The 13,807-nt window shown below is 40.7% G+C and overlaps 1 protein-coding gene across 1 annotated transcript in view; it reads left to right on the forward strand.

Annotated features, from left to right (window-relative positions):
- Positions 1-13,807, forward strand: part of Mark3 (MAP/microtubule affinity-regulating kinase 3) — a gene marked incomplete at its 5' end in the record, with an annotated part of 96,984 nt that overhangs the window by 16,964 nt on the left and 66,213 nt on the right. Inside the window, 1 exon segment of the mRNA XM_005410775.2 lies at positions 6,114-6,305. Within this exon segment, the coding sequence (XP_005410832.1) occupies positions 6,114-6,305 (192 nt within the window).

Genomic DNA, 13,807 nt, shown 5'->3' on the forward strand with positions numbered 1-13,807 from the left:
TTTTTTTTCCAGTACCAGGAATGAAACTCATGACCTCGCGCTTGCCAGGCAGCTGCTGTGCGTTCGAGCTAAATCCCCAGACCACCCCGCCTTTTTTCTTTTGGTAGCTCCCTTATATTATATGCAAGCTACCCACCCCAGGGTGAGTGTAGCACTCACACCCTTAATCCTAGCATTGGACCATGAGTCAGTCATAAATTCTAGAATCCCACCCAGTGACTGCATGAGGCTTTGGGGGGGCATCTAGACACAAACTGTAACAGTAGCCCAGGGTGGCCTTGAACTCACCCACAGTCCTCCTGCTTCAGCTTCCCAAGTGCAGGAATTACAGATGAGTGCCATCACGTCCAGCTAAACTAGTTTTTATTTAAAAATAAATGTATTTATATGCATGTAGACATAGTTGAGTAAAGCTATGGCAGGCCAGATGTTACTATTTGGTATTTTTTAAACATACGTGTCTATAATTCTAAATAACTAAATATACTGCTATTGCTATTGATTGATTTTCCCCCAGTTCTCCTAAGGAAAATGAGTTTTGTGTTTTTTTTGTAGTGGGTGGGGGTCTTGAGATAGGGTCTTAGTATGTAGTTCAGGCAGGCCTTGAACTCATTATGTAGCCTAAGGTGGCCTCAAACTTGTGGCGATCTTTGTGCCTTGGCCCCTGTTTGCTGGGATTACAGACGTGCACCACCACGCCTGGTGAGAGTTTTCATTAGGCCATTTCCTTCTTCCCTTTCCCGCATCTGTGTTTTAGTCCCCTCCCCTCCCTCTAGTTCTGTCATCATTGTGGTTAGCTTGTTGTCCACTCTGCACTTTACTGTGGCCTTGTGCAGAGTGACAGGCAGCATGCCTTGATGACTTTTTCACCTTTGCACTTGCAGACCTCCCTATAGTAGATACCTTTTTTTTTTTTTTTTTGGTTTGCTTAGGTTTCTGTGACGTGGCACTTTGTACACTTCCCCCTTTGTGTCTAGAGCCCTCCGCATCTGTCACTGTCCTCCCTCTGCCTCGCCTGCTATGCAGCAGTCACCCTTGGATTTCCCAGTGCTCTTTCTTGGATTCCCTTTGCCGTTCCTGTGAGTTCCTCTTTCTGTGACCCCTTTTCTTCCCCTTTCTTGTTTCACTCTCAAGTTTCATTGGAGCAGTTCCTCCAGTGATTTCCTGAGAAAGTTACCGGGAGCCTTTCATACCTGAAAACAGTTTATTCTGTCCTTACACTTGATTGAAATGTTGGCTGTATGTAGAATTCTAAACTGAATATCCTTTTCCTTCAGAATTTTATTTATTTATTGGCTTATATACCATCTGATGTTGCAGTTTGGAAAAGTCCAGTGCCATTTAAAGTTTGCTTTCTTTTTTTTTTCTGTCCATACTTAAGACTGAGACTGGTGGAAAGTTCCGTGCATCTGGACGGGTCTTAAAAACTGAGCTGCTGGAAGTGTCCTCTGGCTTCTCTCTGGGCCGGACAGATTCCAGTTTAGCTTTAAGCCTGGCTGCCCATATTTAGGGATCTGGGCCAAGGGAGAGGGCAAGAAGGGAATTGGTTTTCTACTTCTGTTTTTGGGCCCCCGCTCTTGCTTCTGCCATTGCCCCTAGCACATGAATCTTACATTTTGCCCTTTCTAGGGAAACTATGCTGCTATTGCTGTTGTTGTTTTGAATCTGACTGACAGATTCTCCTGTTCAGCCTTCATTCCCACTTTTAGAGACACGTGGTACTGCCAATTTCTAAATCATATGGAGGATGTATAGTGCAAATCAGGGTTTCTTATTATCTACATAGTTGGCTAGAGATTCATCTTTCTTGTATATGCTAAGGTATTTTCTCTGCTTTTTAATTTCTGAAAGTGTTTTGTTTTTCTCTTCTGTTTGTGCCTTTTTATTTTTTTGTCATTTTGCCGGGCAGGCGCTTGTGCTGCTGAGCTGTATCCCCGGCCCTTTTTTGTCGTTTTGATGGAGTTTGGGAAGAGAGGAGGTAAATGTGGCCATAATCTTTAATCAGAAGTGGATAAAATATTTATAGAGAGTATATTCTTTAGAATTTTGCCATGATGGTTTTGAACAGCAGAGTAAGGTTGGTAGGCTTGCTAAGCAGTTGGTGGTAAGTTAGGCTGATGATGGAGTTATGTGTGCCCAGGAAGTCCTGCCCTTTTGCCCCCAAGCTTTCCTACTAGTTTTTGTGCTAATATCTGGCCTGAAATGATCCTTATCCTGTTAGAACTCCACAACTTCTTTTTCAGAAGCTCTGGCCATTCCCTTCCAGGACACCTAATTTTCTTCATTTTACCCAGTTGGAACCATGTCCTCTGTGTGCTTAGAGCTGTCCAGCATGGTAGCACTGGCTGTGTGGCTGCTGCGCACTTGAGATGTGGCCAGTCTGAATGAATGTGTCCTTCAAGTATGAAATAGATACCAAATTTCAAAGACAGTATTAGAAAAAAGTATATAAAACCTTAATCTTTTTTTATTATGTTGGAATATTTGGGGGGTATATTGGATTGAAAAATGTTTGAATTAATGTAACCTTTTTTTACATTTTTAGTGTAGCTTCAAGAAAATAGAAAATTACATATATTTACTTCATTTTATTCACCTATTGGACAGCATTGGATTTTTAAGTCTGATTTTTGTATGGGGCAGGGATTGTACCTTGTTTTGGTTACCATTTTCCTTGGTGGTACCCTACTACATTGTGAGTGCCTCAGAGGTTTGGGATCATCCTTTTTTGTTCCCATCTCTTGGTGTAGCACAAGAAGAACTGCTTAGCAAATAGTTAACTGGCCCAAAGTTAAACTAAATCATAGCTAGCTTGCTTGCCTGTCTGCCTTTCTTCCCTCCCTTCTTCCTGTTTTAATTTTTATTAGCACATGTTAACAGTACATAATGATTACATTCATCATGAGGAGTTGGCCCATAGACATAGCACATCTCAGTTCTTATAGCCCCTTTCTCTCCCTTCCTTCTCTCTCTCTTCTCTTCCCTTCTTCCTTGACAGAGTCTTACCAAGTCTATAAATTGATCAGGCTGGGCTTGAATTTGTGATCTTTCTTGTTTTCCTCTTGTTTTGTTTTGTTTTTTGAGACAGGGTCTTGCTGTGTCCTTCAGACTAGTCTTGAACTCATTATGTGTATCCCAGACTGGTCTCAGATTGCAGCAGTCCTCCTGTCTCAGCCTCCCAAATGCTGGGATTACAGGTGTGTACCATTGTGCTCAGCTAAATTAATGGTTTTCTTTAGCTACAGTTTGTTTATGTCTAATAGTTATTTCTTCTGAAGATTAAAAAAGTACATTACTTTTTAGTATATCACTTTAGTTCATCTGCTATTCCAATAACAATTGTTTATTAAAAGTAAAACTGGCTGGGTATGGTGGTGCAAGCCTATAATCCCAGCACTTGGGAGGCTGAGGCAGGAGGATTGCAATGAGTTCCAGGCCAGTTTGGGCTACATAGTGAGTTCAAGGCCAGCCTGAGTTACAGAGTGAGAATCTGTCTCAAAAAAAAAAAAAAAAAAAAGCAAAACTGACTAGACTAGACTTCTGGGATAGTAGCAGTTCTTTCCTATTCATATCTTAGATACTTTTTGTTTTAATAAGGCTGCCTTCACTGTATCTTTCCTCCTCCTATCTTTATATGTTTTAGTTTTGTATTCTGTTGTATTGATCTGTTTTCTTTTTTTTTTTTTTAAGGCAGGGTCTCAGAAAGTTTCCCAGGGACCTTGCACTCATAATCCTCATGAATCAGCCGTTTGAGAAGCTGGAATTACAAGCGTGCAACACCTTGCCTAGCTGTTTTCTCTGTTCTTGTGCTAGTATTCCACAGCTTTGCTTTTCTTAACTGTGGCTTTGTAGTATATTTACTGGACTTTGAACTTTGAAATATTTTAGATTTAACAGAAAAATCACAAAAACTGGTATAGTAGTAACGGTTATAGTTCTTTCCTGCCAGATCTCACATCTTTCTGTCTTTTTGAGACAGGGTCTCGCTTTGCAGTTTGGGCTGGTTTGTAGCCCAGGCTAGTCTTGAACTCACAACAATCCTCCTGACTCAGCTTCCCAAGGGCTGGGATTACAGGCATGCACCACCACGCCTGTCCAGTTCTCACATTTTAAAACTTTCTTTCCTTAAAAAGTTGATCATCGGCTGGGCATAGTGGCGCATTCCTGTGATCCCAGCACTTGGGAGGCTGAGGCAGAAGATTTGCTGAGAGTTCGAGGCCAGTTTGGGCTACAAAGTGAGTTCAAGGCCAGCCTGAACTGCATAGTGAAACCCTGTTTCAAAATGATAAAAAATAGTCAGTCATGAGCCTCCAGTATTATGTTACATAGTAGCACAGATTGTCATGCATGATGGTGCATGCCTATAATCCCAGCATTCAGGAGGCTGAGGCAAGAGGATCACCGTGAGTTCAAGACCAGCCTGGGCTACATAGGAAATTCAAGGCCAGCCTGAACTATATAGGAATACTGTCTCAAAAAAAAAACCCACCAAATAAAACAAAAAAAAATTGTAAACCTGATTTCTTCTCATGGAGGGTGAACTTAGATGGCCTCTCAAATTTCAGATTGGTTCTCTGCCTCATAGATACAAGAATAAAACAATTTTGAGGACCATGTATATTAAGGTGAAATTTTAAAATTGCATATATTTCAATACAATGTATATATTTAAAATGTATGTATATGGAATATTTTAATTTGTGCCTTCTGGTTATAGTGATTATATAAGTGCTGTGGCTCTTCTAAATATGGACAGTTTTGAAGAACTAATATGTATAGCAAAAAAGGGAGTGTATTATTGTTAGGAGCATAGTGTAGAAAGAAATTGGGAGTCCTTCCAGCTTCTCTGTGGATTGCGTACAGAGCAGTTTAGTAACTAAGCCCTGTCCTCCTCTGGCGAATGGTGACATTAGCCTTCTGCTGTTCACAGGATGTAGTGAGGATCGGATATGCAGTTGTAGGTGCTAGCATGTACAGAAGTTAATCTGGGAGTTACTGCTATTTTATATGACAGCCACATACTCAAAATACAGATGATTGTGAACTTTGTTTTGTTTTGAAATGATTCTTAACTTACGATGGAGTTACAGGGTAACAAATCCATATGTATTAGTCCATTTCCCATTGCCGGGACAAAATACTTGGCATATACAGCTTAAAGCAGAGGAGGTTTACTGTTTATTTTGTTTGTTTTTTGAGGCACAATCTCACTACATAGTTCAAGTTAGCCTCAGACTTGTGGTGATTCTCTTGCCACAGCCTCCCAAGTGCTGGGATTAGAGACGCCAGGGCACCACACCCAGCTAACAGGTTTATTTTGGCTCACAGTTAGAGAGGTTTCCAGTCCTTGGTTAGCTGGCTTCAAGGCAGGAACCTCATTGCGGAAGGGCATGGTGAGGAAAGCTGCTATCCTGATGGTAGCCAGGAAGTAGAGCAGAAGAGGAGAGAAGAGACACATTGTTCAAAGGCATGCTGCCCGTGACCGACCTGCTGCCAGGCTCCACCTCTGAACATTGGCTCATGGGGTCTCTGGGGGCACTTCCTATTAAGCCATAACACTATCTTTAATTGAAAAATACCATTAAGTGGAAAATGCACTTTCTACCAGTAACCATCAAAGCTTAAACATGCTCAGAAATAAATTAGCCTACAGTTTGGCAAAGTTATGTAACACATGCCTATTTTATAATAGTATTGAGCATCCTGTGAAACTTAGCAGAAAATGCTGGCCATGTGGTATGCTGTGCAACCTCAGCTGTCCCTCCAGTGGTCTGGTGGTTGACTTGGGCATGCCCTTGTATACTGCTGCCTGTGGACAGGTTAGAATTTGAAGTGGGTTTCTGTTGAATATGTATCGCTTTTGCACTGTCATAAAGTTGAAAAATCAAGTCGAGTAATTTCTTCTGAAAACCCAATTGATCTGCAACGTTTGATATTTTTCTTCTAACATTTGTGCATAAATTTATATTGTGGTTAAATTTCTTTGAAATGCTAGAAACTATAGGATTAAAATTAAAGCAGTGATGTTTTATTTCTTTACTTAGAAGCTATTAAAACTCGGCAAGCACTACTTGTTCTCTTATTTCCTTGTCTTTGTGTACGTTACATTGTAGCATACCTCACATGGAGATGGACGGCAAGAAGTCACCTCCCGCACTGGGCGCTCTGGAGCGCGATGTAGAAACTCAATAGCTTCCTGTGCAGATGAACAGCCTCACATAGGAAACTACAGACTATTGAAAACAATCGGCAAGGGGAACTTTGCAAAAGTGAAATTGGCCAGACACATCCTTACAGGCAGAGAGGTAACTATGAATCTTGCTTATTTCTGTTATGATGTGGGTTTATTTTCATGTGGGAGAAAGAGGAAGAGGATGTGTATTTGTGATTATTTCTAAGCAGTTGAATTTCTTTTTAAAGAATATGAAACATACTAATTGCAGGGCATGGTGGCACACATCTATAATCCTAGCACTTGGGAGGCTGAGGCAGGAGGATCCCTTTAAGTTCAAGGCCAGCCTAGGCTATGTAGTGAGTTTAAGGCCAGTTTGAAAGGGAGATGCAGTCTCAAAATAACAAAAAGAAAAAAAAAAAAGAGAAACATACGAATTGTCTGGGAATCCTTTTGTGACTTCATTACTGTAATGTTAATAGTGAGTGGTTTTTTTTCCCCTTTTCTTCTTTCCTTTTCCTTTGTCTTTTTCTTTTTCTCTTTCCCTTTTTTTCTTTCTCTCTCTTTCTTTTTTCTTTTTCTTTTTCTCTTTTTTTGTTTTTTGCCAAAGTGGGGATTGAACTGAGGGCCTTCATATCAAGCTACATTCCCTGAGCTCCTTTTTATTTTTCGAGATAGAGTCTCATTACATTGCCCTGGCTGGGCTGGATCTTGAGATTCTCCTGCCTCAGCCTGCCAGGCTGCTAGACTTATAGGCATGAGTCACCATGCCTGGCTATATTGAGTGAATAATCTTTACCTTTTAAAATGAATAGTGTTGTGTTCTTTTTCCTAGAAAATGTCTGCCATCATGATAAAAATTGTCTTGAATTTCATTCATGCAATTATATTTATAAGGTCCTGGTGCTTAAGCTCAGTACAGTTTTCTGTTCTTACAGGTTTCTTTCCTCATCTCCCTTGCAGTACTTCTGCTAACCCATATTTGATGGGTTGCTGAGGAGAAAGGCATATTTTTCCAGCTTTTACAGTATTGGCTTTCTGCTTAACAACATTTCTTCTCAAAAGTAACTCATTAAAACTATGAGACGTGCTCCCTCCTCACACTCTTCTTACGTGGTATGGAGGCTTGTTTTTGCTTCGATGCAGTTCTGTGCCTTTAGGTCTTGGCACCTGGTGTTGCAGTGCCTGAAGTACTCTTAGCCCTTCCGTGTGGACATGGCTTCTGGGAAGTAACCCTTGACAGACTCCCCTCTTCAGGCTCAAGGCTCATCACATGTGCTGATACACTACTTCCTCCTGCGGCCCAGTACACAGTGCGGTGGAATTGGCTGGTGTGCACTGTCCTCTGGTCTGGATGGGGAGACGGTCACACCCGGCAGTGCTTGACACTTACTGGGTGCTTAGTAAGTGCTTGCTAGATGACTGTTGTAGCACTGTGGAAAGAAGCATTTTAGAGAAGTGCCGTCCCTGTGTGGGACCCTCCTGATAGTTGTGCCAGCCCTGTGGGACAGGTATGACATGGCATTTATGCCTGTAACCCATAGGCCAGGGCTGCTGGAATAGGCGCCTGGGCCAGTCCTTCAGTCAGCCAGTGGCCTCCCTGTGCTGCAGTGTGCCTTACAGATATTCTTGGTTTTGTGTGTCCTGGAACTTGGAAAAGGTTGGGAAGCATTGGTCTACACCACCTGGAATCTTAAGACGTAACCAAAAATTCACCTCTTTATAATTTTTCTCAACTTTAGTGAGAAACTCTGGATTTTTGGGCAAGACTCCTTGTGGAGACATACATGCATTGCTTTTGGAATCTGTAAACAGTATGAGTGGGTGCAGCAGTCGCTGTTGTGTTTGGCCAAAACTTTCTTGAGATAAGGAATAAAACCCCTGAGCTTAAGCATGGTGGCTCACATCTGTAATCCCAGAGTTTGGAAGGCTGAGGCAGGAGGATCTTTCTGAATTTGAAGCTAGCTGGGGCTACATAGTAAGTACAAGGCCAACCTGAACTAGATAGCAAGACCCTGTCTCAAAGCAAAAACAAAAACCCTCTGGGTTTAGTTCCACCAATTCTGAGTGGGTACTGCAGATTGTCCACATGCAGGGATGGTGAGCTAGAAGAGCAGAGGGACAGACCCCTCCACCTGCATCTGGCTACATGTTTACTTCTGGTGGTTCTCTCTAGAAATGCTTGAATGTGACTACCATAGTGACTGAATTTTAAAAATTCAGTGTTTAAAAAACTTTCAAGTGAAATCATTTACTTGTGTTTTCCCCCCACTGTAGGTATTACCCAGAATTATATATTTAATTTCATTATGTAGAAAGTAAAAGTTCTTTGAAATTTCCCTATTCAAAGATAATTGCGTTCAGCCACGTGTAGCAATGCATGCCATTAATCCCAGCACGCGGGAAGTTGAGGCAAGAGAATTGCTGCAAGTTCAAAGCCTGAGCTGCACAGGGAGACCCTGTTTCTAAAGACAAAAGAAATAATTGCTTTCAGCATTTTCGTATCTGTACCCACAGACTTTTTTTTTTTTTTTTTTTTAACAGAATGAGAGGACTTGTATGGGTTATAATTGTGATGTTTTTACTTAGTAATACCCCTGGCCACGTTTGTGGATCTTAGCACTTATAGTTATTGGCAGCATAGTCTTCCCATGTATATAGGCCCATAGAGTGCGTGGTTTTTTTTTTTGTTTTTTGTTTTTTTTTTTCTGTTACAAACAGATCCTCAATAAACATTCTTTAACATAACTCTCAGTGCTCCTGTTAAGAGTAGTCTTGTAAGGTAAAGTCCTGCATCAAAGTGGATGAATGTTTGATGTCGTGATAAATGTTGCTGAATCACTTTCTGAAAAACGTGTTACCCACTTTATTGTCCTATGTTAACAGTTTTTACCCCAAACTGTGCCTTTTCCCCCTGGGAATTGTGGAACCAGTAAATACCAGGTGCCAGTAGAGCAACAAGGGGGACTTTTGTTCTTGGCCAGGAGTGGATGAAGTGGGAGGTAGATTTGCTTACCAGTGTGTAGACCTGTCAGTGGTGAGGAGGTGCAAGAAAGGGGTGGGACTGATAATACAGTCTCATCTTTTCTGGGAATAGGTGGGTGTTTTCTAAGATTCAGGGTGCTGCCTCTTTTCTCTTGTGGTTTTTTTCTGGTTGTCATGACAGTTGTCAACTGTCAGAGCATAAAGAAGGTATCATTTAGCATGTAGATGATTTTTATAATGAAATTGGAGGTTGTCTGGGAATCACCCTGAGAGCCATTTTTTTTTGGGGGGGGGGCTTGTTTTTTGAGGCAGGGTCTCAGTATGTAGGGCAGGCTGGCCTTGAATTCACTTATGTGTAAGTGAATATGTAGCCTCAGTATGTAGCCCAGGCTGGTGAACTTGCCACCCGAGTACTGAGATTATAGATGTGTGACTGTACTCCTGGCCTATAAGAGTCATTCTCTGATCCTACCAGTTTCAGAAAGCCTACCTGAAGAGGAACCTCTGGCCTCCGGGCATCCTGTCCCCAAAGTTAAACAAGATTAGGACCAGGTCAAGTTAGCATGGAGTAATACCACCAGAGTGAATGGGTGTCTGTTTTCCTACACTGTTGCTGCATGGTGTAGGTAATTTTTATCTGGTTATTTTAGTTTGCTTTTGCTGCTATAACAGATTACCAAAGACTAGGAATTGATAAGAGGAAGCTTTATTTCTGATAGTTGCTGTCTTACTTTTCTCTCATTGTTAAGATAAATTACCAGACACACTAAATTATGGAAGGAAAGGTTCATTTAACTCACATTTTGTGGAGGTTTCAGTCTATAATCAGCTGGCTCCAAAGCAGGGTGGTGTGGTGAGAGGCAACAGCTCAAGGTGCCAAAAGATAGCAAATGCAACAAGAGCAAAAGGTCGGGGGAAGCAAGCCTCTTTTCCTCCCTTATATTGTATGCTGTGTGCCCTCCTCTTCTACAAGCGGGGGTGTTTACAAAGAAAGGACCCTGGCCTCCTGCTGAGTTAAACTTGAAACTTCGCATGTTGACACAAGATATCAATGATTACAGTTGGGAAAGGTCAGGAAATCCAATATGGAGGCCCTGTGGTCCTCCTTTCATAATGGACCATACCCATGATAACAGCTTAGTCCACTTCACAACTCTAGGGAGTTGTCCTTTTCTTTTCTTTTCTTTAATTTAATTTTATTTTATTTTATTTATTTATTTTTTTTTTGAGACAGGGTCTTGCTATGTAGTCCAGGTTGGCCTTGATCTCACTTTGTAGCACAGGCTAGTCTTAAACTCGCAATGATCCTCCTGCCTCAGCCTCCTAAGTGCTGGGATTACAGGTGTGCACCACCACACGCAACAGTTAGTTAATTTTAAAATCTTTACTTTTAAATTCTTTTTTGTTAGTCAGGTATGGTGGTACACACCTATAATCCCAGTACTAAGGATGCTGAGACAGGAGGATCTCTGTGAATTGAAGGCCAGCTGACTATAAAGTGAGACGCTGTCCCCAAAAAAATCCCTTTTGTTACAGTTTCTTTCTGTTGGTGGTGCTATTGATTGAACCCAGGACCTTGTACATGCTAGGCAAGTGCTCTACCACTAAGCCACAACCCTGGCCCTCCTGAAGTTCTTATTAATTTGAAGACTGAACACTTGAATAGAGCCTTGAATTTTTTAGAAAAAAATTTTTTCAATCTCTTTATTTTCTGGGAGATACCTTTCATTTTTCTTCCAATATTTGTGTGACAGATGTGTTTGTGTTATACCCCTACACCTAGCTCTTTAGTTTTCCGTTCGTTTTCATCTGTTACTGTCTATGGCATCCAGTTCTGGTATTGTGAATGCTATTTCTTATGTTGACCCTCTGAGGATAGTAAAGTTTGTTTTCTATTTTGTAAAACAGATTTTGCTCCCAGCTCTGTTTTTCTTTCGTTTGAAATTTTTTCTTCTTTCCTAGAGGCTTTTCTTGCAAGTGGTAATCTCTGGTTGTCCGTTTGTGTTTAAGGCAGAGCCTTACAAAATTGCTCAGAAGCTGTGTTTGCATGCACAGGACGTAGGATGTTCATGGCTCAGAGTTTACCTGTTGGGAGTTGTCTGGTGCTTTGGACCCCAGGTATTTGTGTCTTTTGGTCTTTTCTATGGGAATGTTGGTTATTTTCTACAACAATCCCCTCTGCCTGGCAGAGCTGCACTCCTGTCCCCCAAGTCAGAGGCTTGTTGGTTTTCAAAGAATGAGTTTGCAGCCTCTTAAGAACAAGCAGTACCTGTGAGGTCGATGAGCAGCAGACTTGCTGTGCACCTTTGGCCTTGTGGTTAGCCCAGGGACTCCCTGCCTTCTCTTTACCAGGGAGGACCGCTCATTTTGGAGCCCCTTTCCAGCAGTGCGCACGGATCACACAGTCTCTGCATGTTGTTTCTTCAGCTGTCTACTCATTCTCAGAAAATTATTGACACACCTTCCTCATTGCTGTCTTCTCCACTCGCTGTGTCTTTACATCTGGGTCCCATTACTGTCAGTTCTTCACATTTCACGGTGTCCTGTCCTCTTTTCTCTGTGTCCCGTCCGTAGGTGATAGGAGATTAGAAAGGGGAGATGGAGAGAGATTAAATCTTGAAGCCCATTTACTCTCCACGTCTAATTCTAAATACTCAGTAAGCATTTGTTGATAAGAATGATCAAACATGATTCTGGGGTGTACTTATCTACTTAAGACTTCAGATAATGGTTGTAGGTTTTAGTAACGATTTTATTGGTGAAGACTACGTTAACAGCTTTAGAGGAGGTTTAGAGAATAGAAAAAAAATCTCAGCCATAATATAATGAATATCATTTTCATTTTTGTATATACTCCATATTCATATGCATGTTTTTTCAACATACTTCTTGTTAAAATTTTGTGTCCTGGTTCCCCCCCTGCCAGAATTTTATCCTAAGTAGTTTTCAGTATTTCTGCATGATTTCATAATTTCAGTGATTAAGTACAGTACCACTGATTAGAACAATTCTCATGTTTTTTCTTATAAATCCTTTCAAGTTGAAATTGAGGTCTCCCTGAAAGCCTGTTTATATATGGGCTATAGTTATTGATACTATATTAGAAAATAGCACTAAATTTAAAATATAATAATCTTGTTACATGTGAACATCCAGCATATTTTTATGAAAAACTTTTTCCAAGACAGATTATGAGAAGGGTTATATGTTTTAATTTTTTGCAAGTCTCTACTGTCTGGCTTAATAGCTGCTGCATTCTCACATCTGCTCTGTATTCAGACTATTTGGATATGTTGTATTCTAGTATATAAAGAAATACATAGTTAGAAAAAGCATAATGCCTTAATATCCTTTATCTCTCTCTTTTTTGAGACAGTGTCACTGTGTAGTTCAGGCTGGCCTTGAACTTGTGGTGATCCTTATGCCTTAGTCTCCCAAGTACTGGGATTATAGGCATGTGCCACAAAGCCCAGCATTAAGACTTTTTTTTTGGTCTTTTTTAAACAGGGTCTCACTGTGCAGTTCAGGTTGGCCTTGAACTCACTTTGTAGCCCAGGCTAGTCTCGAACTCTCAACGAGTCTCTTGCCTCAGCCTCCCGAGTGCTGGGATTACAGGTATGCGCCACTGCACCTGGCATTAATACCCTTTTAGATTATGGTTGGTATTGTTCTTTAATATAACACTAATTTTATCATGAAGGCACAGAAACATGAATCTGTCAGACCCACATTTATTCTTTAGGATGTTTCTATTGATGAATTATTTATTTTAATTTTATGAATGTTATTAAACAATGAGTACTTAACAGGAAAAAAATCACAAAAATAAAGCGTTGAATTTTTAATACTTACTAAGTGTTTAGCTGGGCATTGTGGTGTACTCCTGTAATTCCAGCACTTGGGAGGCTGAGGCAGTAGGATCTCCATGAGTTGAAGGACAGCCTGGGCTACATAGTCAGTTCAAGGCCAGTCTAAACTGCATAGCAAGACCCTGTCTTAACACCCCCCAAATTTATTGTTTACAAAAAAACATCAAAATTTTCAGTATTGACTTTTTGGTGTACAAAGTCTAAAAAAGAACAACACAAATAAATTCTTATATGAATTACAATGAAAATACCAATAGCACTTTACAAAAAAAATTTTTACTGCAGTTATCATACCTCAGGCAGTCTGCATACGTGACAACAGTTTGTTCCATACACATCTATCAGGCTTACACTGACAGCAGATTTCTTTTGCTTTCCTGGCCTTTTTGTAGGACATACTTGACATCTCGTTGGTCTTACTGTTTTGTCAGGAGGGTCTTACTATGTTATACAGTATGTAGTTAACAGGAACATAAAATAAAGTATTAAACTTAATGTGTATTTTGCATTTAGAATACACATGAGCATTTTCACGTCAGTTGTGTACTTGCTTACAAAACCTGAAATAGGAGAAATAAATTTCTGTTGAACTACAATGAAAATACAAACAACTCTACAATAAAAATAACCTTTCCTTCATTTGCCACACCCAAGGCAGTCTTCATACATGACAGCATGTTCCATGCATTTGTCTTGCTTACACTGACAGCACATAGCTGTCACAGCACGTAGCTTACCTTTCCTTTCCTGTGTGGCAGTTTTGTTACCTCTCTCTCTCTTT

Source organism: Chinchilla lanigera, unplaced genomic scaffold (assembly GCF_000276665.1).
Source record: "Chinchilla lanigera isolate Chin_1 unplaced genomic scaffold, ChiLan1.0 scaffold00137, whole genome shotgun sequence".
NCBI lineage: Eukaryota > Metazoa > Chordata > Mammalia > Rodentia > Chinchillidae > Chinchilla > Chinchilla lanigera.